General features: G+C 51.5%; 2 protein-coding genes and 1 long non-coding RNA gene across 7 annotated transcripts in view; 2 read left to right on the top strand and 1 right to left on the bottom strand.

Annotated features, from left to right (window-relative positions):
- LOC110358998 (uncharacterized) overlaps window positions 1-17,094 on the top strand; it is a 44,417-nt gene extending 27,323 nt beyond the window's left edge. For both annotated transcript variants that reach the window (XR_010466504.1, XR_010466505.1), the window contains 3 exons: window positions 764-885; window positions 5,747-5,833; window positions 15,107-17,094. This is a non-coding gene — a long non-coding RNA (uncharacterized LOC110358998). The remainder of the gene's footprint in view (window positions 1-763; window positions 886-5,746; window positions 5,834-15,106) is intronic.
- Window positions 44-12,973, bottom strand: SLC2A10 (solute carrier family 2 member 10). Of its 3 annotated transcripts, none has more exons than XM_065031696.1 (5): window positions 12,626-12,973; window positions 9,543-10,919; window positions 8,413-8,535; window positions 7,685-7,820; window positions 44-495 (listed from the first exon to the last, which is right to left on the bottom strand). In XM_065031696.1, the coding sequence occupies exons 1-5, from the start codon at window positions 12,627-12,629 to the stop codon at window positions 423-425; spliced, it is 1,713 nt and encodes a 570-aa protein (XP_064887768.1). In that variant the 5' UTR covers window positions 12,630-12,973; the 3' UTR covers window positions 44-422. The 3 variants fall into 3 exon arrangements, with proteins under 3 accessions (XP_064887768.1, XP_064887766.1, XP_064887767.1); XM_065031694.1 differs by lacking the exon at window positions 44-495 and adding an exon at window positions 6,688-7,070; XM_065031695.1 differs by lacking the exon at window positions 44-495 and adding an exon at window positions 6,688-7,067.
- Window positions 17,095-18,137: 1,043 nt separating the features above from the next.
- On the top strand, window positions 18,138-19,666 carry TP53RK (TP53 regulating kinase). Of its 2 annotated transcripts, XM_065031698.1 has the most exons (3): window positions 18,138-18,273; window positions 18,304-18,541; window positions 19,047-19,666. In XM_065031698.1, exons 1-3 carry the CDS (start codon window positions 18,199-18,201, stop codon window positions 19,523-19,525), a joined length of 792 nt encoding a protein of 263 aa, XP_064887770.1. In that variant the 5' UTR covers window positions 18,138-18,198; the 3' UTR covers window positions 19,526-19,666. The 2 variants fall into 2 exon arrangements, with proteins under 2 accessions (XP_064887770.1, XP_064887769.1); XM_065031697.1 differs by having other exon boundaries at window positions 18,164-18,541.
- The last annotated feature ends 2,416 nt before the right edge of the window (window positions 19,667-22,082 follow it).

Genomic DNA, 22,082 nt, shown 5'->3' with positions numbered 1-22,082 from the left:
AAGCACAGAGTGAAGAGAGCTGGAAAAAATTAAAGATGTTTTACTAATGCTACTAATAAGAATAGAGAAAATAATACAAAATATACAAAACCAATCTTGAAAGTCTCAGCAACTGCAGAGCCGGCACCCGAAGTCCTGGATTAGACTCTGCAGCCAACCGGAGCTGGATTCAGTCTCTCAGTAGGCCTCAGTTCGCAGGGACGACTAGCAAGGTCCTCTCCTAATGTCGGCCATAAGCAGAAGGGAAAAGGGAAAAGCAAAAAGCACACGAGATCCTCGTGATCTCCCACTTTTATATGAAGTATTCACGTGAATGGAATGTTATACACAGTTGGTCAGTTTCTTGGTCTCTTGTTTCTCGTCGCCCCTCTTGCGAGATGTCCATCTGTGCTTATCAATAAGTTTGCATTCCATTGCTAGGTTTACCAAAACATGTGTCTGGTTCTCCAGGAAAATGCAGTTAATATGAAGGCTTTAGCTGACAGGAAAAAATCACTGAAAGAGAAACTTGTTTTTAGCAAAACCAGGACATAAATAGCCCATCTTCTGGTTTGTGTTTCTTCCAGTTATCGTATTTCGTGTATCCTGTCTTCTTTCATCCAGCCCTATATCCCCCCGAGCAGAGACTAAGTAGGATCAGCCCTTGAGCTTGCTGCCTTCACGTACACAGGGACAGTGTGGACCCCCTGTCCCCTTGTTTCACTGCTGAGTTGTGGGGGCATTTGCAGCAGGGACTGATGCTTCCTTTCTGTCTGTCACCTAGATCACGTTACCACGGCTGGAGCTTGAGGACTCATTGATAGTACATGGTGCCCCTCAAACTTCACACTGCCTGTGTACAAGTTGGTTTCTGAAGCCAGTCTGGACAAGCAACAACAAGCCAAGGTTTGTACATTTTTCTTACATCATTCAGATTTTGACTGCGGCTCACTACAGGAACACATGTAAGTGTTGAGGGGTGCTTGTTGGTGTTTTTTAAGAGTCTGCTCTTTGTCGGTGCTCCATAACTTCACTTAACAACTCCTGCAATCTGGTGCTACAGCAGTGTGAGTGCCCCGACCCTGCCACCTCCCAGCCTGTCCCAGGGAGGGTCTGCAGGCCCTGGGAGATAAAAGTGCCTCTCTTAGAAATCTAAGTAGACAGATATTTAAAATAAAAGAAAAAATATAATAATGTATGTTATATCATATCTTAAATATAATCCTATAACGCCCCCAATATCCTCCCTGCCCTCTGACCAAAAGAAGAATTGGAAAGGAGAGATAACAGGACAAGGATCATCTATGTAATTGAGTTGTGCATTGCCCCACTTGCTAGATCGCAGTTTTCGTGCCAGTGGCAAAGTCTTCCCTGGGCACGAAGGAGGAAATGCAAGCTTTGAACCCCTCCAGGATTAGCATTTTGATGCATCCCAGGCGCCTTCAGGTCTGGCAGCTGCTCAAAAATGTCATTCTTCCTCTGTTGACAATGCCCGAAGAGCAGGTTTCCATTTGAGCAGGTTGATTTACATGGTCCCCAGCCCCAAGGCCTGTTGCACGATTTCATGCGAGTCACCAAAAGCAATGGTCTTCACACCCACCGTACGACCCTGGCTGCGTGTGCCGAGGCAGGAGGCGCAGCCCGGAACAGCTCTGCTCAACCCCGAGCGATCCACCCTGTCCTGCCCATGCCCCTCCTACCCACAACCTCCCCTGGGACAGCGGGCTTTGCAGTGTCCTTGTGCTCAGCCCAAACCCTCCTGAAGACTCTTCCCCTCCATTCCCCAGAGGTGCTGCGCTGACCCTGCCCACTTAGGGGAGCCAGTGGTGTCTGCCGGTGGGCTGGGGCTGGCAGAGCTCTCCCAGCCGGCAGCGATTATCCAGCAGCAACCCGAGGAGGGGCAGGGAAGCCACTGCCCGGTCCAGCCCCGGGCTGGAGGGGTGCCCGCAACACTTCGGCGTGGCTCGGCGCGCTCGCACAACACGCCCGCGCTGCAGCACAGCCCGTCTGCTCAGACAGCTCGTGGTGCAGGCATCGGCCACCGAAACCCGCCTGCTTGAAGGGCTGTCTGCACAACTGAGGGGAAAAAGGCATGACAGCACAATTAGTGAGAGCAAATGAAAGACTGTTTGAAGAGGAGGAGGGAGGAAAGGGGAGAGCTGCATAAATCCCTGGTCGGGTTTTGGGCTTGACATCAAAACCCCTTAACAGTGTATTACTTCAGCCCCCAATGTGGACAGATGTTGAGCTGTGGCTCAAAGGAAGTCAGAAATCTTTCCTTAGAAAAAAAATTGGCTAGGAAACTAAAGAAAATATTGTGAAAGAAAAGGAAATAAAAGCCCACTAAAGAAGATTTATCACTGCCTCAAGCATTTCTGTATCCTCTAGTCTTATGAGGTCTCAGCCTCAGGGGAGAGAAAAAGAGAAACAGCCTGTTGCTATGTTAATGGCTCACAAATTCGGAGCAGGGACACGATAGTCCAGTTAGACGATGATGGAGGGAGCAAGTTCATCTGGCCAAGGGCTCCTCCAGTCCTTGCTAACCCCGATGGCTTTCAGAGCCCTCTGGCACCAGCCGGCGGCTTTCCCTGGCACATCCATCTCAGCTGCCCTTTTTGTCCTCTCACTTGTGCAAGGTTCTTCTGGAGCCCTTTGTCAGTGGTAAAACATCTTCTTTCCCCAAAGAGCTGAGCATCATCCACAAACCTGGAGATTTTTCCCTTCCCAAAGCCACAAATGAAGGTGTCGAATAAAACCAGATCCAGTAGAGATTCTTGGGCAACCCCACTGCTGAATTCCACTTGTCCTCAAGAACTGTTAAACCCTGCTCTTTGCTCCCTGCAAGACAGGACTATCTCTGAACTAGGTTTCAATCCATAAAAGGACCTTTGGTTCAACCTCATGGCAATGTAAATTTTTAAAAATAATTTTGCCAAAATCTTTTTGAAAATGTCCATCTGCTCTGCCTGTTGGGTTCTGCGGTTCTCCCTATCCACGCGCACGCCGATGCTCTTCTAGGTGCGCCGCACACGGGCAAGGCGGGCTTTCCCGTCGGCAGCCGAGCCTGCTGTCTCTTCCCACCTCCCTGTCTGTGTGCTCACTGCTGGTGCAGACCCCGCCACCCCAGCGGGATGGAGCTGACGCTGTCCTCTAGCTCCCACCATCCCCTTCTGGAGTTTGTTTTGTAGGTGGTAGCTACTTCAGCAACCTGCCAGTCTTCTGGAAGAGCAGCTGCTCATGAAGTTACGTTGATCTGATTCCTCTAACTTACGAGCTACAACCTGGGTATGAGGATCTCCCAAATACCTGCAGTAATGAAGATACAGAGTCATGCCTTACCCTCCCTGGTGCCCTGTAACACCTTTGTATTGAGAAATGGCTACCTAGCCAGCTGCTTAATTCTGGTATATTTAAAGAAACTTTAGGAAAAAAAAAAATCTTTGCAAGGAATCTTTCAAATAAAGCTTCGTGCTCTTTTCTACCTCTTCTAATTTTCTGTCTACACTTTACTCGCTAAGTTTTATGGGTTTTCCTTTTCTCCTCATGTGGGAAACCTTTCTACTTTCAAAGTGCTGACCTTCTCCCTGTGATACCTCCTTAAGTTTAGCAGTGAGTCAGGCAGGGTGTTTTTTAGGACCTCTTAGTTCTTTTTTGAGTTGTGGCACATGTTTTACTTGGGCTTTAATAGAGCATTTTTTAATCACCTCCAGACTGCTTGCAGGCTCCTTTCTTTGTCTGTTCCTTTTCATTTTGTTGTTATTGACTAATCACCTTATTTTTTCATAGTTCCCTTTCTTGAAATTGCAGAGCCACACGCTGGATTTATTTGGTGTGCTCTCTCCCACTACACATTAAATTGGTTGTTCTGCGGTCGCTGGCAGAGAGCGGCTCTGCCACCAGCACCGTGTGAAGCAGGTCCTGTGCGCCGCTCCCACCGGCGCCGAGCAGCCGCCCCCTCGCTGCTGCCAGTGCTGCCTGGCCCGGGACACTCGCTGTTCTCTCCAGGCTGTTTTCCTCTCTCCCTGGTGGCTCACTGCACCGACCAGCTTCTCTAATCTCACTTTAGATTTGCTGACAGTTACCTTTATTGTGATGGGGTCAAGCAACATAGTCCCGACTCCGTTTTTCCTCTTGGAATCTGGAATCTCCCATCCAAGAAATCTCTGCTGGTACTGGGGTTGTCATACGGAGAGATCAGTGTTATCTTACTTTTTTTTAAGCTTCTGGTATAGGGATAGCACCTTTAAGTTTTGCCCTAGTTTGGTTGTTCCTGTGGGTCTGTTAGTACTCTACACAATCAAACTCACCTTATTTATTGCAGCTGTGCCATTTATTTCCCTGCTGCTCCTTCATTGTGTACTGGCCACATCCTCCTCACAAGGGGTGCAGGTCTGAATTTCTATACCCTCTGACTTTCTTCCAGCTTCTAATTTGAACAATTCTCTATGGCCTTTCACTTTTTTGGTCCCACCAGCCCAGCTCTGCTGCGATGGGGGTGCAGGACCCTGTGCTATCAGCTGGCAGGTTCAGAGGGGTATCCCCAGCAGGAAGCGCTTCCCTGGTGCGTACACCCCCTCATCGCCAGGGCTGCAAGAGTGGAGGTGGGACTCTGCTCTGCAGCACCCCCAGCCTCCTCCAGCACCTCCTCTTGTTCCCAGGCACTCTGTGCAAACCCAGACACCCAAACACGCCACGCTCAGTGTGATGAACCGCACAGCCCCTTGCAAACTCCCCCTGCTTCAGGGGCTGAAGCTGTTTGGTTTGGAAAGTTGCATCATGCTTTCCTGAAGAGAATACAGACAGCCCACTTACCTGGGCTTGTTAAGCCCCTTACCACAAGCTAACAGCTTTGTTTTGTCACCCACAGACCCTGGCAATGTCAGTGGCCCTGCTCACTGCCCCCACAGCTAACCTGCCCCCATCAACCCCACCAGCCCTGTTTGCTGCCACAGCAGCCAGTCCCTGACCTGCACCCATCCAGCCTCTCATGAGGCCTGAGGGTCCCCATTCCTTCCCCTTGTCCCCCAGAGCAGCCTCAGCTGCCTGCTCACTCCTATGCGCGGGTGCCCCTAAATTCCCATTCCTTTTTCCCCCCTTTCTGGGGTCCATCAGGGCCGGGGGCACAGCACGGGGGGGCAACGGCGTCGGGGGTCCCTCTGGCTCAGACGCTGTTTCAGAGGGGTGAGGTGGGCTGAGACTTTGGTCCCGGGGGGTGTGTCTGTCCGTGTGTCCTCACGGTGGCACACGGGTGTCACCGCGGCGCAGCCCGGGCCGAGCTCCCCGCCGCGGGCCGGGGAAGCGCCGCTGCCGCGGTACCGGAGTGTCCCCTCGCGGCAGAGCCGCCGCGCTGCGCCCTCGGCCGGGCCCGATCCCGGGGGCCGGATCCCGCAGCGCCGCTGGGGCAGGCGGTGAATGGTCACAGCCCGGCAAGACAAACTGCTCTTGAGCTCTTCGGCCCCTTCGCCCTACCCCCTCCAACCACATATATATATATATGTATACACACACGTGTACTTATATATATATATGCACACACAGGAGTGCAGGCATCCTGTTGTCCCCATCCCTCGTGGCCGGGAATCCCCTGGTGAACACACAATCCTGTTCCTAATAGTCATAGTCTGTAGCCATAAGGTGGATGATGACTTTAACTCCTAAGACAGCACTAGTAGTTTTTTATCCCCAGAAAATCAGAGTTACCCCAATACACAGGGTATTCACAGGGGTTTTTCTGGCAGGAAGAAAACAGCTGTTTTTTGCTTTGCAGGTGTGCTTGTGTGCCTTGAGGTGACAGTGTCAGCAGAGCATGAGTGCCAAATTCCAGCTGCAGCAGAGGTGGAGCGGGGAGGCTGAGGTAGGTGAAGAAGGTCATGGGTGACCCCTATTGCTCAGTAGGAGGAGAAAAGCACTTTCATGGCAGACACCTGACAGCCATGGGCTGAATTACACTTTCCTGTTTTTCTTGCTTCTCTTTGCCATAGAGTTTGAGTGATGTGGCCCCATCTTTTGTGTTTGTCCCTATGGTGCCAACCAGGTGGTTCAGTTTAGCGGTCACTGGTGACCAAGGAGCTGCATTTTCAGTGGAAAACCCCAAGCTTTGGGGCTTATTTCCTTCAGAGGTTCAAAGGAGGCAAGGCTGGCTGTTCAGCAGGACACCAGCTCCCTCTCTCTCACAAGGTTTGGGGGGGTGAGCGTGGTGTTTGTCAGGTGGGTTTTTGTAACTCATATGTGTCAGCAGGAGGGGTGAATTAATCAAAGAACGTACAACTGTAAGAGGTGGAAAACATGTAGAAGGTACCAGAATATAGCATGCATTTTTGTACATGCAGACCCTGTTTATGCATGCAAAGCAGCCCTGGCGTGCAAAAGAAGGCAGCCAAACGCACACATGAGATGTAGTTCTACAGGTGTTTAGCACGGGCCTTGGGTGAGGTAGGTGAGATATTGGGTCTTGACACAGAGAAATAGCAGCCTGTGAGCCAGCACTCCCTCTGTCTCCTCTGACACAGGGTGTTTATCTGCATGAGCTTCCACCTCAGACTTCAGGCTCCTACGTAGACACTACAAAGGGTGGCAATATTAATGTATGTTGCTGAGTGCTTGACACATTTCTCCTGTACTACTGTCCCCTCTGTAAAACATCAAGTATTTCAAAGAACTAGAAAACCATACACTTTGCTGATAAATGAAGTGCACAGATGGAAAGCATTGTCAGCAAAAGTTGTGCTTTAATTCCTGTGCACAAAACCATTAATCTCTTTAAATGATAGGAGATACAAACTGTGAAAAATATCAAAGGACACGTTCCCTGCCTGGGACCTACAATCCTCCGAGGACCCAAATGACAGCTACTGGTGTGTCCCACGATCAAAGGCACTGGTGAGAACAGTCTCTGAACAGGGGGCACCAGTTAAAGGCCACAGAAAGGCACCGTTCCCATGGCACAGCCTGCTCCTCTTCTCAGGGTGATGCTGCAGGCACGTCACCGGTTTCATGCGCTGCCTGTGCGCCCCACTCTCTGGTACTGGGTATGCGTGCAGCTCATTTCTCTTCCACGTCTCTGCTTAAACGTGTTTCTTTCCCACAGCCTGCTGGGCAGTCGGGAAGGTCAGCTGCCGCGGGGGTTTACAGCCGCTACCCTTCCCGGCCCCCCATGGGGCGCGTGCTCTGGCGCTTGTCTTGTGCGGCTGCACAACCTCTCTCTGCTGCAGCAATGCTTGCCCTGCCACCCCCTCCACAATCGGAACCGGACAAACCTCCTGATCTTCCCTTGCCCAGCCAGAATTACCGGCCTTGCATGGAAATCACCAGGTGAGAGCCCATGGCCTGTGCTACTCCAGGAGATGTCTCTGCCCCAGAGGAGAAGGATCAGCCCAGGATTACTCTAAGGACCTCACGCCTGCTCCGTGCTCTTGTCCTGCTCTCCTCTTCTCAACGACGAGCCCTGCTTTTCAGCTTCGTTCTTTGCAAACGTCACTCGTGCCCTCCAGCAGCACGTCCGCAAGGCTCAGCGCAGTGACCGGCTGCTGAACCGCACCGCAGCTCTCACACCCCACCCCACAGCCCTGCTGCAAGCTTGAGGTTTTCTCACCAACACTGACCAGACTTTGCAACAGCCCTGAGCTGCCCAATGTCACAGACCTCGGGGACTGCTGGTGGGAAGCACCCAAAGCCAGCACTCACGCTGGTACGACAGCATACGTACCTTTTCCTGGAGAACTGCTGGTCTATCTCCTCTAAGGATTGTCCTTTTGTTTCTGGCACAAAAATGTAAATGAATATAACAGCCAACACTCCCATCAGTCCATAGAGAAGAAACATCCAGGAGAAACCAATGGCATCTGCAGAGAGATTCAAGTATGTGAAGGGTCTGTTGGAGGCAGGTCACATCATGGGTTACAAAGGCAGATGGTTGCTTACTGCAAGGTGGTCATTGGTGCCTGCCTGGGGCATCTGAGTTCAAGAAGAAGCCCTAAAAATGGCAGGGCAGCTCCTTATCTGCAAGGCCTGGACTGGGAATCCACACGAGAAGAAGGATGGTTCACATCAGGCTTTGCCAGCAGCACCACAGGGAAGGAGAAGGCAGCTGAGCTCCAGGGCCCCGGGACCTGCTGAGAGCCTCAGCCCAGAGCCCTGCTAGGAATACATGTCCTAAAGCTCCTGGCATGCAAGCTGCCAGCTCCATGGTTTCCTGATACTGCAGCACTACGGTACAGCCCAGTGGGCAATGGATCATTTTTACAAAACAGGTGCTGGAGGGGCTCAGACCAGTGTTGCTGGTGCCTGCTTTTCTGTTTTCAGAGGCACCAAGGTCACACCTATTCTGGTGTAAAGTCCCCAGGGTTCAAAATGTCACCTTGTCTCCAAAGTGCTTGTGGTAGCCACATTCTCTAACCAGCTGTGGGAGATGGAGGAATGGGGACGGCCACTTACCAAGGAGGTCCAGGAAGGAGAGGCTCATCAGTAAATTAGCAGCCCAGTTAAAGCTGTTACAGAAGGCAAAGGCTCTTCCTCTGATCCCAGCAGGATAGATCTCGCTGAGGACCAGCCAGGTCACTGCATGGATTAGAGAGATCAGAAAGACAGTTGTAGGAGTTCAGCAATTTGTTTGAGAAATGGGCACGGAAGATTTCAGCAGGGGTTTTAAACTCTGGCTTCACCAGCACCCACTGCTGGTGGCGTCAAACATTCATCCAGCTCAGAGTCCGATCACAGCAGCACACTTCCAAACTACAATGTTCAGTGCTCCACAAAGGAATGAAATACCAGTGAACAAGCCCGGGGAGCAAAGGAGAAAGCAGGGGGTTGGTCATTCCGTTCACAGGAGATGGAAAAGATCTGGCACATCTGCTATCAGGACATGCTCTTTGTAAAGAAATGAGAAAGGGGTAGGATTAGGGAGACGATGCTGTGTTTGGGCTAAAGCAATACGTATCTTAAAGCCATCTTTCCTATCCCAGGGTTATTTTACTTGAAATAATTTACAGGGTCACTGTCAAACCCATCATATTTGCTTTGCACTTCTGTTTTCCTTAAGTTAGGTGGAGTTTTCTCCCATCAGAGCATTTAAAGCAATAAATACCAGAAATCAGCAGAGCTCACATGGAAGCACAAACTAATCTCTGTTCTCATCTGATGAATAAATAGCAATTTCAGAAAAAGACCAGTTGATATTGAGAAACTTTGAAGGAGTTTCCACGTCTGCCTCTAGTTTTCTTCATCGCGCAGCAGAAGCCCCTCAGCCGTCAGCCCCCTATCTTCCTCCTCACCAGGGTGCTATGGAGATTAGGTAGAGCTTGTGTGATGCTCTGATTTTGCAATGAGTGTGACATAAAAGAAAAACGCTACAAGGGTAGTGATAGCATGGAAGAGGAATTATTCTAACGCTGTACCAGCCTTACAGCTGATAGAGCTGCAATGCTAAAAAACTATTCGGTGGGCTGAAAATGATATATTTCCAGTTTGCAGACACTGAGCTGCTTGGTAAAGCAGATACATGATGAACATTTCAAGCAGGCTAGTTTCATTCTCGTAGTGCAAGGGTATATAAACACCATACTTACTTGGTCCAAATCCAATTGAGAAGGCACTCACGAAAGTCATCATGCTCAGTAGCGTAATCCAATTTAAACCCATATGTTCCGTCCAGGGAGCACCACTGAAAGGAGGGCCGGTGCTTCTCGCTGTCTCTTTTTTGGACTGACCTACCAAGTCTCTTTTCTGAGTGAGAGAAGAATCGGAAACAATCTCTCTGCTTTGACTAATGGCAAAAACTTTTGTAAGGCTCCTCACGGCAACAAAACCAGGGCCTGCCTGACTTTTTACAGCATCTAATGCTGGGGGGATGGGTGACACAACAGGCTGGGAGGATAGGGGTGTCAGGGGGTGCTGGATGAGGCTGTGGGACGCATTGGGGATCGTGGCTGCCCTGCAGTCCCTGGACACGGCCAGCGGAGCAATGCGGCTGGTGAGGCCAATGGTGGTGACAGAGATGGCCATCACCACACAGCCAGCCATGAGGAGCACCCTCCTGCCAGCCTTGTCTGCAAAGGCCATCGCGACAAGTGTGGCCACCACCTTTATTGCCCCCAGCCCAACAGAGGCCAGGATTGCTGAGGAGTTGCTCTGGAACCCCACCGAGTGGAAGATTTTGGAAGCATAGCCCAACACGTTGGGCTGCCCAGTGAACTGCTGGAAGAGCACCAGTCCCAGGCCCACCAGAGTCCGCCTTCTCATGCTGTCTTTGGCCCTGAAAAGGTCAAGAAATGAGTAATGCTTCTCTTTATAGGGCTCCTGCTTTGCCTTCTCTCTGTCCTCAGTGTTCTGCAATTGAATGAGGCCCTTCTGGCAGTCAGAGTCCCACGAGCCTAATTTAACAGGGTTCACAGGGAGAAAGAGGATGCTGAGGAACTGCATGGCCGCGGGCACAATGGCCAGTCCAAACATGTACCTCCATCCCTCATCGGCGTCCGCAAAGGTGTAATTCAGCGCATAGGACAGGAGGATGCCTACGGTGATGCCCGCTTCGTAGAGAGACACCAGCAACCCTCGCCGATGAGCAGCCACCATTTCCGAGACATAGATGCAGCAGGCCATGGATGAGACAGAGATGGCAAAGCCCACGGTCATGCGCCCAATGACCAGCCCAATAAATGACCTTGCCAATGTGAGAATAAGGTTGCCAACCAACAGGACCAAGTTGCTGACCAGTATTGCTCTCCTCCGTCCATAGAGGTCAATGAGGATCCCCCCAACCAGAGAGGCGAGGAGAGCTCCGATAAGGAGGGCGCTCACGAGAATTTCTTGCTTGAAGCAGCTGAGGTGAAAGTCTGTCTGTAACTGCAGCAGTGCACCAGAGATAATCCCTAGCTCGTATCCAAATATCAGCCCACCTAGGAGAGAGACTGTTGCAGACAAGAGGAGGACTAGCAATGCTCGACCTGCAAAACAAGCAAGCAATGCTAGGTTCAAGCTTCTGATACTAGCAGGCAATCTATCAGCATGCACGAGCTGGAAAAAGCTCTCCCAGGATACCCAAAGTTTTCCATCTATAAAGCCGTGATGCTGAATTTCCCCACAGGTCCCTAGGTCATGTGTAGAGAGGCACATGCAGGCAGTCCCACAACCCACTAGGCCTGCGCACGCTTCCACTAGCGGCAGTGCCGTTCACTGGTGGGGCAGAACTGTGAAAACAGGACTTTGTTTGAAAAGTTAAAACTCGTACTTCAGTGATTAAATGCAACAGTGATTTGTACTGCCTGGAGTTGTACGGGGGATCCTCTGTGGTCTATTCTCAATTCAAATTACAAAACCTGTTCTGGGCAGCAAATGCAGCTGCTGCTTTCTGGATCTGCATTGTTCGGCATTATCATCCTCATGTTTCAGTGCATGTGGCATCCATAAGTGCATTAGTTTAGAGGTCTGTGCTGGTTTCTCACATTGGCTTTGTTTAACTAGAAATACTCACGGTTTCAGTAGACTATATGTGGAAAGAATGTGGACACAACCACCAGACCATGGAAAGCTTTCCTCACCTTGCCTATGGGCTTTTTTCCCCTCACAAGTTGTCTTTAATAGGAAGTGTCTCTATTCAGCCTTTAATCATAGCTAGGAATAAAGGTTATTTCTCAGTGATGGCTATATTTATATTTATTCTGTAACCTCTGTGCTTCATTTGTGTTACTTATGCCATCCCAGTTACAGGCCAGTCCCTCCCGCCATGCTCTGTGACTACCTGCACTGCTTTTATTGCTCCTTGTACACGTTATGCAAATAATTAAAAAAAATATTTGCTCACTGAGAACAAAAGGCTTTGCATAAAGTGGACATGACATTAGTTTCAAGCCACAAACTCAATTAGACACAGCCAACTGTGCTGTAAATACCACAGCTGATTCCATCAGATTTTGCTGTATTTCTTGTTAACTTGATGAGGTGTAATAGTTTAAGAACTTTGATTGAAATCCAGCTTTGTGTATAGTCTGTTCTGATTTAGTTGGGGAACTTGAAGGCTCTTCAGATCCTTACATGAATACAGAAAGTCTGGTGAGTCTCGCGAGGAACTGCGCCAGGCGATTCCCTGCCGCGGCAAAACCCGGTCTGCCTGCCAGGACTGAGCAGTGACCAGTGCTGCTGACCTGGCCGAGGCTGGGCTGACTTTTGGACTGCTGAGGTCCCTGCTTGTCTACACCCATGCGAACAGGCAGTGCAACAGGCGCTGCTGCCGGCGGCACAGCTGTCGCTCCCCGGGGCTCTGCTCCCCGGGGCTCTGCTCCCCGGGGCTCTGCTCCCCGGGGCTCTGCTCCCCGGGGCTCTGCTCCCCGGGGCTCTGCTCCCCGGGGCTCTGCTCCCCGGGGCAGCCCCTTCCCCGCCGGTGCTCCTGGGACGGCCCCAGGGGCTCTGCCGCAGGAAACTACTTCTCTCTGTTTGCTGTGTTTGCTGCTGGGAGTGCTAAAAAAAACAGACAGGGGGCTGGTGAGGGTGGAGAATTGCAGTCCCAGCCTTTAGGAAAAGTTAAAAACTTTTTTTTTTTGGAAACTTTTTCCTGGGGCAGGACGCGCCCCTTCCTAACCCGGCTGTCCCGTCCCGAAAGGGGCTCGCTGCCCCCCTTCCGCCATCCCCGCCCCCCCGCCCGGCCGGCACTCACCCATGCTGGGGCTGAGCCTCGGCGCTCCGCGGCGGCGGGCGCGGGTGCGGGCGGAGCGGGGTCCGGCGGCGGGAGCGGGGCCGCGCAGCGCCACGTCGCTCTCGCCCTGCCTCCCGGCCGGGCTGCCTGGGGCGTGTAGTCGCCCTGCCCGCCCGTGCGGGAGCCGGGGGTGTCCCGGCAGGGTCGCCCTCGCCGGGCTGTGCTGCTCGGGCGGGCACCGCCCCGGGGAGCTGATGCAAAGGGCCGGGAAGACGGAGCGGAAGACCCGGGTGATGAGTGAGTCTGGCTCCGCCGCACCGTGACCCGGGGCTGGGCGTGTGAGCGCTCCGTGCAGTCCGGGTTTGGCCGCGCAGAGTGGCTGGGGACATTTTAGCAGGGGTATGTTGCTAATTGGTCTGGAAACGAGGACATGGCAGGATATGGCTTTGGTTGCTGGAATGACAGCTCTGTCCCCAGTGTCTAGCTCAGGGAAGGAATCTCTGCTCACTGACTGCAGACCCTCTCCCATGCAGAGCTTCACTCCTCTACACGAGAAAGCTTCTAGAAAGCCCCCAAGAGACTGACAGTTTGTTATAGTTCAGGTAGCTCGGCTGGAAAGCCACGGAAGCCAGCTGGGAAAGCAGTGGCCATTTCAAAGCTAAAAGAAAGAAAAAAGCAGCCTGAGTTTGCATTCTTAACTTTCTCTTGTGTGGAAAAGAAAGGATCAGTCTCTGGAGCTCATCCCCTTCCCCCAACATAGCGCTCTGCTAGGCAGAGCATTTCAGCATCCAGCTTCCCTTGCAATTCACATTCTTTTTCTGCTCAGTGGAACAGAATCCTTCCTGCTGCCTACTGCACAAAAGACACTGGGACTTGCACTTGGATGCAAGATATGTTTCCGAGTTTGAAACTAAACTCATGTATCTCAAAGTCCAGTTTGTAAAACAAAGATTTTACAAAGCTTGATATGCCTAGAAGTGCTTTCAAAACTCTTTAACACAATGCAAACATTCTGCCTCCGTTCTGTTCATGCAAACTGCAGTTACTGGGTGGGTTGCAGTGTGGTGAAGTACATGCGCTGTCCCGAAGCCTGCTGTATCACAGCTGGTATGCAGACAGGCGTAGGGAAGATGTGCTGCACCAGGCCTGGGGCTGAGCTTGCACGGCCTTCCCAGGGCCATGCCACAGGCTCTGCCACAGAAGGGCAGGTGCAAATGACCATAAACCTGCATTGTGAGCTGGTGCAAGACTGCAGGTAATGTTTTATCTAACCGCACAGTTATATCCATACAAGCTCCAGACCAGTGCCCTGTGGAGCCCATGCCGGTAGAGCATCTTGCTGCAGTACAGGACCAGGTTGGGGAAGGCATGCACCAGTGACCATCGTGCCTGTGGTGCGGGCACAGCCCTCTGACACAGGCAAAAGTAAACAGGTTGGATGAAGAATGAGGAACACTTGATATTTCTCTGAAAGAGCTTTTTCAGTCATTAATTCAATGGGACATTGAAATATTTAAAGAATCATGATTCTTCTATGCAGGGGAATATCCATCACATCTCTGCTCTGGAGAGAAGTGGTGCCAACTCTTTTTTTTGATGGAACTCATAGTCTTAGGATGCTTGAGATGGACAATACCGGATCATGCATATAATTTCAGCCTTAGTCTGTTGGATACCTGGCCTGCAACACAGGCAGCAGTTGATAAAAGGTTTTGCTTTTGTTTCTTCTCAAAGACATAGTGAATATTAAAAGTGTTTCAATAATCTGCCTGGTTTATAGATTAAATTAATGCCTCCTATTCATATGCCCTAGTTTCAGTGGAAATACAGTATTTGAAAATAACTTTTCTAAACCCTTGTGTCTGATATCAACACAGCTGTATAGGGATCACCCGCTCAGCGAAGAACAGCTTCAAACACAAACACCAGCCAACAGAAATGGATGGTGTTCATGGAAGGAACTTTTCAATATGATTTGTAATTAATGTTTAAGTAGTTTAAACAGCTCCGAAATCACAACTAGCTGCCATGACACTCCCAGGGAGAAGATGTGACCCACGCGTGGTTCCCCACCAGCCCAGCCGCAGAGCCAGAGGGGACCTACCATGCTGGGCAAATCCACTCCCGTTTACGTGATCTGCCGTTTGCCTGAGCAATTCTGCCTTCTCAAGTGATTTCAGAGGGAGAAGGAAGAAATTGTATTTTTCTCCATAGTCACTCAGCATTCATTTATCTGCCATCCTGACATTTTCTGGAGGTTTCCTGTTCTCTGGCAGGGTAATAAACATTATTAGCACAGACGGCGAGGTCCTGGGGAGTATAGGCAGAGCTTTATGGTATGTTTACGAAAGGTGGCCAAAAAGATTACATCAGTACACATAGAAACGCAGCTGCTTGTGCCTGGGGGTTATGGTCCTCTGAAAATAATGCAAAAACCTGCTATGATGCACAGCAGAGATAATGCTTCCTTTGTGTGTTTTGGGTTCTTTTTTTCCTTTGCAGGAAAACATCTTCATTGCAGTTTTTAAAGTACATCTCTCTTATCATGCCATTTGTAATTAACGGACATTCTGGGCCTGCTGAAGTCAGTAGCTTTGGTCCTTAAACTCCACATGAGAAGGTCTGGAGGGGTTGGATCCACCAGGATGTGGTTGGCTGTGTGTTCCCAGCCTCGCTCTCTCCTGCGATGCTTTCCTCCTCCCGTTGAGACTGTGTGTCTTGGCAGTGCCGTTTCCCCATCTGATCCTTATCTCGGTTTTGGCTGCTGGACACGCAGGGCGCCGGGGCACGTTCCTGTTTGCAGCTGAACAGCACATCTCCAGGGCTGAGCCGCAGGAATGCGCTTCCTGAGGAGCTCGGCATCTGAAACGGCAGCCTGCCTTTGGCAACGCAGCCCAGCTGGGACTACAGAAAATGTTCCTGGGTACCTCAGGGCTGGGGGAAGCTAAAAGAGGCTCTCAAAATCACAAAGGGAGAGAGAAGTCCGCCCTGGAAAAAGGAAGACATGGTGTTCAGCAACGCTCACCACACACTCCAGGACATTTTCTCTAATTACAGTTGACACTTAGGAGGAGATTCAGGGGACCAAACTGACCAACCTCAATTCAGTTATTGATTAAAATTCTAATCCAAGAGCAGGCACCAGTGTTACCGCTGGCTGGGATGGAGCCAGCTCGCCAGGCACCTGCACTTGTTTTGTGTTTGTTTACAGCCCAGAGAGCTTTCTCCTTGTGACGCCAGGCTGCACCCATTTTCTTTTGTGTTACCCTAATCCCGGGGAGTTTATATGCAATGCTGGCAGCACTGGTGGTCACCCTGTGGCTCCAGTTTTCTGCACGTTTTAGGGTGACCTGGGGCTCCTGCAGCCCTCCTCCCACTGCCCGCCCTGCCCGTAGCATCCTCTCGATGGGGGGGTTGGCCAAGATCTGTAATTCTGAGCTGTGACAGGTGTCAGCACTGTGAATTCACACACAGGAGGGTTTATCCCTGTGCCCACACTTTGCAGGTGGAGGACACAACCCCAGAACCAACAAGCACCTTATCTGGGCACGAGGAGCCACCTGAGCCCTGATGTAACCCAAATTTGACCCTTTTCTAGTCTGTTGGGCTCAGAGGACAGCAGCCTCCATCCTTAAATAAGCCAGGGTGAGGCAGCTTGCCCAGTGCCAGGGGATCAGGAGGACAGCAGGGAGGAGCCCTTGGGATTGGCCTTGGTTTCCATTAGCTTGGTTTGCTGCCCTGCGATTTTTAACTCATTTACATTGTCTGTGAAAGGAGAGTTTATAAATGCTTGTCACCAGGAGAACAAAGTTACATAATTAAACAATTAACCAGAGAGTCTGCGGCTTCAGTGCAATTCTCTGGGGTGATTCGATATTCCGGTAAAAATACTGGCTGATACCATAAATATTGTAAATGGCTCTAGATGGTTTCCAAGGGCTGTGTAAACTGTTTATTGCTTTCAAAGAGAAATGAATAAGTGAAATCACAGGGGAGACAAATTTAAATAAATAAAATAATGGGGAAAATAAAGCAAAAATATTTTCTTTTGTATTTTGAAAACTCTGGAGGATGTTTTTGGCCAGCATGAAAGAAGGCCGTCATATTTACCAGAATAACAAACCAAGGTAATCTGTGTGCACTTGCTTATAGGTTATATATATATATGTGTGTGTGAGGGCTGTGCATGGGTGCTTAGATAAAATCTGCCCTCAACACGGGGAAAACCTCTTTCTTTATCTGATTGATTGTGGTATTTGCAAATTCCAGCCATGGAGCCCAAGAATGCATCTCTTTCCCTGGCCAAGCCGTGGGGCTTTGGCAGCCCCGCTGCGGCAAGGGCGGCTGAAGGAGGATGCCGCGAGTGGGCAGAATTGTGGGATGGATTACTCGTGCCATTGAAAACTTGGGAAGGTTGTTTAAAAGTTGTTACTGAAGCAAGATAAATATTTGCCAGGCATGATCCCACCATGCAACAACAAGTAAGCTGTATGGAATGTGTTAATAAAACATAAATATTCTGAAAAGGAAACAAATGTTGTGGATGAGAAAACAAGGACAAAATGAACTAGTGGCACCTCCAAAGGCAACAATTGAAAACGTATTTACATGGACTGGCCTGAGTCCCTTGTATCTTCTGAGGAATGTAAATTGCAGGATGTGCAGATCACTCAGTAGAGTAGTGGGTTTTTCAGTGCGCCATGAAAACCCAGATACTGCTCCCAAGATAATGAGGTTTCTCCATCTCTTACTAAGGTGATGTGGGGCTTGGCTGCTGGAGGAACTGGGGACACCTGAATCACCACATGAGCAGCCTATGGGCAGGGGCAGAAGCTGTAGTGCTGTCCAGCTTGGGGATCTGGTGTGACAACAGGCCCTGTTGCAGCCTGATGATCCCCTGCAAACCCCTTCTGCTCCCCAACCATGAACGGGACAGCTGCAGAGGATCTGCTCAGGCTCCAGCCAAGGCTTTTGGCACACAGAGCACCAAGAGCCGGCGCTGAAGCATCTTAGTGGTGATGTCCTGGTGGTGGAGTCCCCATGGTGACGCCCCAGTGCTGGAGCATCCTGGTGGTGCTGTCCCAGGGGTGGTGTCCCAGCGGTGGTGTCCCAGCGGTGGTGCCCTGGCAGGCAGCTCCGAGGTGGTGCTGGGAGCACCTCGGGGGGACCACAAGATCCCTCGGGAAGGTGCACATCCAACACCCTGCTTGCAGGCCCTGGGGCGGCTGCGGGTTTCACTTTTGCACTGGCAGAACATGGGAAAGCACCCTGGCTGCCCAAGGCTCAGGCACAAGTCCCACCATCCTGCAGCTACCCAGTGTCCCCTAGCACGCCAGAGAGAGTCAGTGGGCAGCAGAAGTTATGAGGGGGACGCACAAAAAGGATTTTTAGCAGAAGCGGCAGCAGGAAGACCGAGGCGATGTGAGGACAGGACACACCGCAGCGAGGTCCCGACGAGCGGCACAGGCGGGGAAGGGGCGGGGCTTGGGGAGTTCGGCCGTTTCCGGCGAGGGCTGCCGAAGATCGACGAAAATTACCGCAGATTGCCGAGCGGGGCATGACGCGCATGCGCTCTGTGGCGGCGGGCTCCTGTGATGGCGGCGGCCAAAGCTGACGCGGGCAGCGTGCGCTCTGGCATGGCGGGGACTGTGTGCCCTGCGGTGGACGAGGCGGGGGCCGCGGGCCCTGCGATGGAAGAGGCGGGGGCCGCGGGCCCTGTGGAGCCCGAGCCCGAGGTGCCGCCGCCGCCGCTGCCGGGGCTGCAGCTGGTGCGGCAGGGCGCCGAGGCCCACGTGTACCGGGGGCTGTTCCTCGGGCGGGCGGCGGTGGCCAAGCTCCGCGTTCCGAAGCGGTACCGCCACCCGGCGCTGGAGGAGCGGCTGAGCCGGCGGCGGACGGCGCAGGAGGCCCGGTCGCTGCTGCGGTGCCGGAGGGCAGGTGGGCGCGGGGGTGGCGGGCCGGGCCGGGGACAGGCGCGCTGCTCTGACAGGACGGACAGCCCCGCGTGCTGCTGTCTCCCTGCTCACCCGCACCCGCCTGCCCCTCAGAGGGCCGCTCGGAGCAAGTAACGGATGCTCTCCCCGTTATCCTGAAGGGTGCAGGTGGTTTCTCCTCATCCCAGGGAGACCTGCGCTGCCTGTAAAACGCAGCCTGCCCTGAGCCAGAAAGCCCCAGTGCGTGTTCTGCTGGGGAGTCTCACCCTGGGAGGGGCCGATCCTGTTACTAAGCTTGAGCTGCCTACTGGTTTTAGGGCAGGAGGCTAGTGCAGCATGGGTTTGGAACCAAGGGTTGGGGGTGGCATTCCTAAATGTGGGTTATCATGGCTGGGCATGATGTCAAACGGCATTTGTGCTTGAGGCTTGTGTCAGTTGTGTTTTGTTGTTAAAGTTTCAAAATCCTCTAAAGTAACTGCTAGCATTTCATTTTTTCTTCTTTTAAATAGGGATTTCGGCTCCAGCGGTCTACTTCGTGGATTCTGTCACCAACTCCATATATCTTGAAGATATTGTAGACTCAGTTACTGTTCAGGATCATATCAATTCTGTACAACGGAGTGGTAATTGTACCAGTAGCCTCGTTCCCTTAGCAGAGAAGATGGGTGAGCTGCTGGCAAGAATGCACGATGAAGATCTTATACACGGGGACCTTACAACTTGCAATATACTTCTCCGGCCCCCCACAGAGAAGCTGGACTTGGTGCTGATAGACTTTGGACTCAGTTTTATTTCAGGTCTTCCAGAGGATAAAGGGGTTGATCTGTATGTTCTGGAAAAAGCCTTCCTTAGCACTCATCCAGATACTGAAGCTCTGTTTCAAGCTCTGCTAAAGACCTATGCAGCTGCATCTAAAAAATCTGGCCCTGTGATCAAAAGGCTGGATGAAGTACGACTAAGGGGAAGGAAGCGATCCATGATTGGGTAGAAGAGAGAGGACTTAGGGATGGAGAAATAGCACTACTTACGTCCTGCAAATGTGGTTGTTTATGCTTCCTGTTGGTTTTATTTAACAGATCACTATTTCCATAACTTTGTCTCCAAATAAATAAATTTGAGTTAGTTTTAAGTGTCATAAAGTAACCAAAGTAATTGTAGATGAGAGCACAGAAACAAAAGAAACAACCAAAGGTCACCTCTTTCCTAAATGTTAAATAGTTATTCAAAAAAGTAGTTTACAGTGTCATTCCACTCGTTTACTTCTTTGTGTGGTTGGAATCATACCCAGTGTTCTTTCTGAACCTGTAGACCGTGGATTTGTGGGTGGTAAGAGGGACGTGAGGATACCAGAGCGTCTACAAAAGGTAATTGAGAAAAGCAAATGTGTTACTTTTCTCAGATGATTTACTACAAAACATTTAAATTCATTATAAGTGACTCTACACATCCTGAACATTTTTGGGAGGACTGAATTCCAGGACATGGGCAATGTTGAATAGACCGCTAACCATAAGGCAAGTTCATTTTCTTCCAAAAGTCGTTTTGGCTCCTTTGAACTTTCAGTTGATAGTATTTCCTTCAGCAAATATACAAATGGTTAATCAAGAATGGTTTTCTGTTGAGAAACTTCCACTTCAAGCAAGACATCTGAACACTTTCATTTTTGGAGCTTAATAAGAGGGCCTGCTTGTATTGTGATTGGCAGAGGTAGGCAGTAACACTGCTTTTTTTGGTAACATTTTCTCTCTGTTACTAGATTTTCTGGATTGCTGTGTCTGATAGTGTCAATGTCAGGTGGCCCAGAGGAAAAACTTTTAAAACCCCACAGCAGATGAGTGGGAAATAACCAGTCCTCTGTGTTGTAAGCAGAATGGGATGTGATTTGTGTGTTGAGTGAGCATCTGAACTTTGTCGTTACTTCAGATAATGATTTAAAGAAACGAGGAGCTTCTCCCTGAGCGATTTGCTGTGTTGTGCAGCCTCTGTCTGTTGGGGAAGATCCTGTGTTCTGTCACTGGTGCTCCCTCTGAACATGCTTGTGCAAAAGAGGGAGCAAATGCCGCAGGACCCCCCCGCCCTGTGCACGGCTGCGTTCTGCACCACAGCCACGGATGTGTCCTTTCCAGACAGCTCTTTCCATCCAGAGGGGAAAAACAGCAGTGGAAAGCAGCGTGGGGGTGCAGCTGCCCTCAGCCTGGCAGGGGAGATAATCGAATCGTTTTGGTTGGAAAAGACCTCAAAACCAACAAGTCCAGTCGTTAACCTTGACACAGCCAAGTCCAATTAATGAACTGGAAACTACCTACCAACTGCAACCGTTGGAAAGTTTTCAAAGGTAAAACATTTGCATACTGAGACCTCCAGGGACGACTCTTGTCACAGCCATCTTTTGCTCCCCCTCAGTGACAACAGCGTAGCAGTATTACTCAGGTTTTGATGGAGTGTATTTGATGGAGATGGGGAGGAGCGTGCCTTCCTCCTGGCTTGAAGCAAAGCAACCTGGGCAAAGCTCTGCCTGGGGAGGGGCAGGCGGGAGACCCCCCCGCGGGGCAGCGGGGCCCCTGCCAGCGGTGGGCACCGGCAGCGCCGCGCAGGGCCGGGAGCTCCGCACCGGGCTGCGGCTGCGTGGGTGCGGCGGCGCCGCGAACCGCCGGGCGCTGCGGCTGCCGGTGTCTCGCTCTGTGCGGTGGCGCCGCTGCAGCGCCCCCGCTTTCCGTGAGGAAGGTCCCCGGTTCGAGGGCTGCGCAAGTGTCCTAGCGCGGCGGGCTGCCCGTGCCTGGCGCGCATTCACCTCTTGCCAGAGGAGCCGCCTGGGCGAGTGCCCGGACCCGACGTGGGCCCCGGGTTCCACCGTCCAGCCACAGCTTTGGCTTGCGGTCCCCAAGGAACCTGCCTTTTGCTGAACCGGTGCCCCTTATGGAGGCATGCTCTTTATTGCTTGGGGGTCCCAGCCGTGCCCACACTGCGTCAAGAATGCTGCAGCCCAGGCTGGGGGCGAGAAGAAAGAGCCGTGTGTCCATGCCCGGAGCAGCAGGGTTTTAGGAGCTGCTGCTGTGTGCAAATGCAACAGCCTATGCAGCACACGGTCACTTCATACGGTGCTGGAGCAAGGCCTCTTGGCATGGTGGGAGCAGGTGGATATGAGCTAATGAGTCCCCACATGAGGCCTCATCTGGGCCCCAAATCTCAGACCTGCTGAGGGGAGGCAGCACGCCTGACACCCCTGCCTGCCATCCCCCATCTGTCTCCTACTGACACCAGCATTGAGTTATGTTTGTAAGGCCCTTCAAAGACGTCTGTTCCTAACTATCATTATGTTTCTTAAAATACAGCTCTCTCTGCGGGACCGTGGAGTAGAAATAAAGCTGATCAACTGCAAGTTTTCAAGGCCAGCGTGGGGCTCTGAGATGAAGCCCCACAGCAGAGCTGGGGTCAGCAGCCTGTGGCCAGCAAAGCTCTCCCAGGGTGCTGGTGCCTGGGACTACCTTCCAGCAGAGACTCCTGAATTGGCCTCTGCTGCAATCTGCTCTGTGATGGTGCATCAG

This window comes from Columba livia, chromosome 16 (genome assembly GCF_036013475.1).
Source record: "Columba livia isolate bColLiv1 breed racing homer chromosome 16, bColLiv1.pat.W.v2, whole genome shotgun sequence".
NCBI lineage: Eukaryota > Metazoa > Chordata > Aves > Columbiformes > Columbidae > Columba > Columba livia.
The sequence above is the reverse complement of the archived record's forward strand: the minus strand, read 5'-3'. Positions and strand labels throughout refer to the sequence as shown.

Coding starts and splice junctions, on each gene's coding strand:
- SLC2A10 (XM_065031694.1), bottom strand. Junction 8,536..9,542: donor CTCAATTGGATTTGGACCAA/GTAAGTATGGTG, acceptor TAATCCATGCAG/TGACCTGGCTGGTCCTCAGC. Junction 7,071..7,684: donor CAGCAGTTCTCCAGGAAAAG/GTACGTATGCTG, acceptor CCGACTGCCCAG/CAGGCTGTGGGAAAGAAACA.
- TP53RK (XM_065031697.1), top strand. CDS start 18,199: ATGGCGGCGGCCAAAGCTGACGCGGGCAGCGTGCGCTCTGGCATGGCG. Junction 18,542..19,046: donor GCTGCGGTGCCGGAGGGCAG/GTGGGCGCGGGG, acceptor TCTTTTAAATAG/GGATTTCGGCTCCAGCGGTC.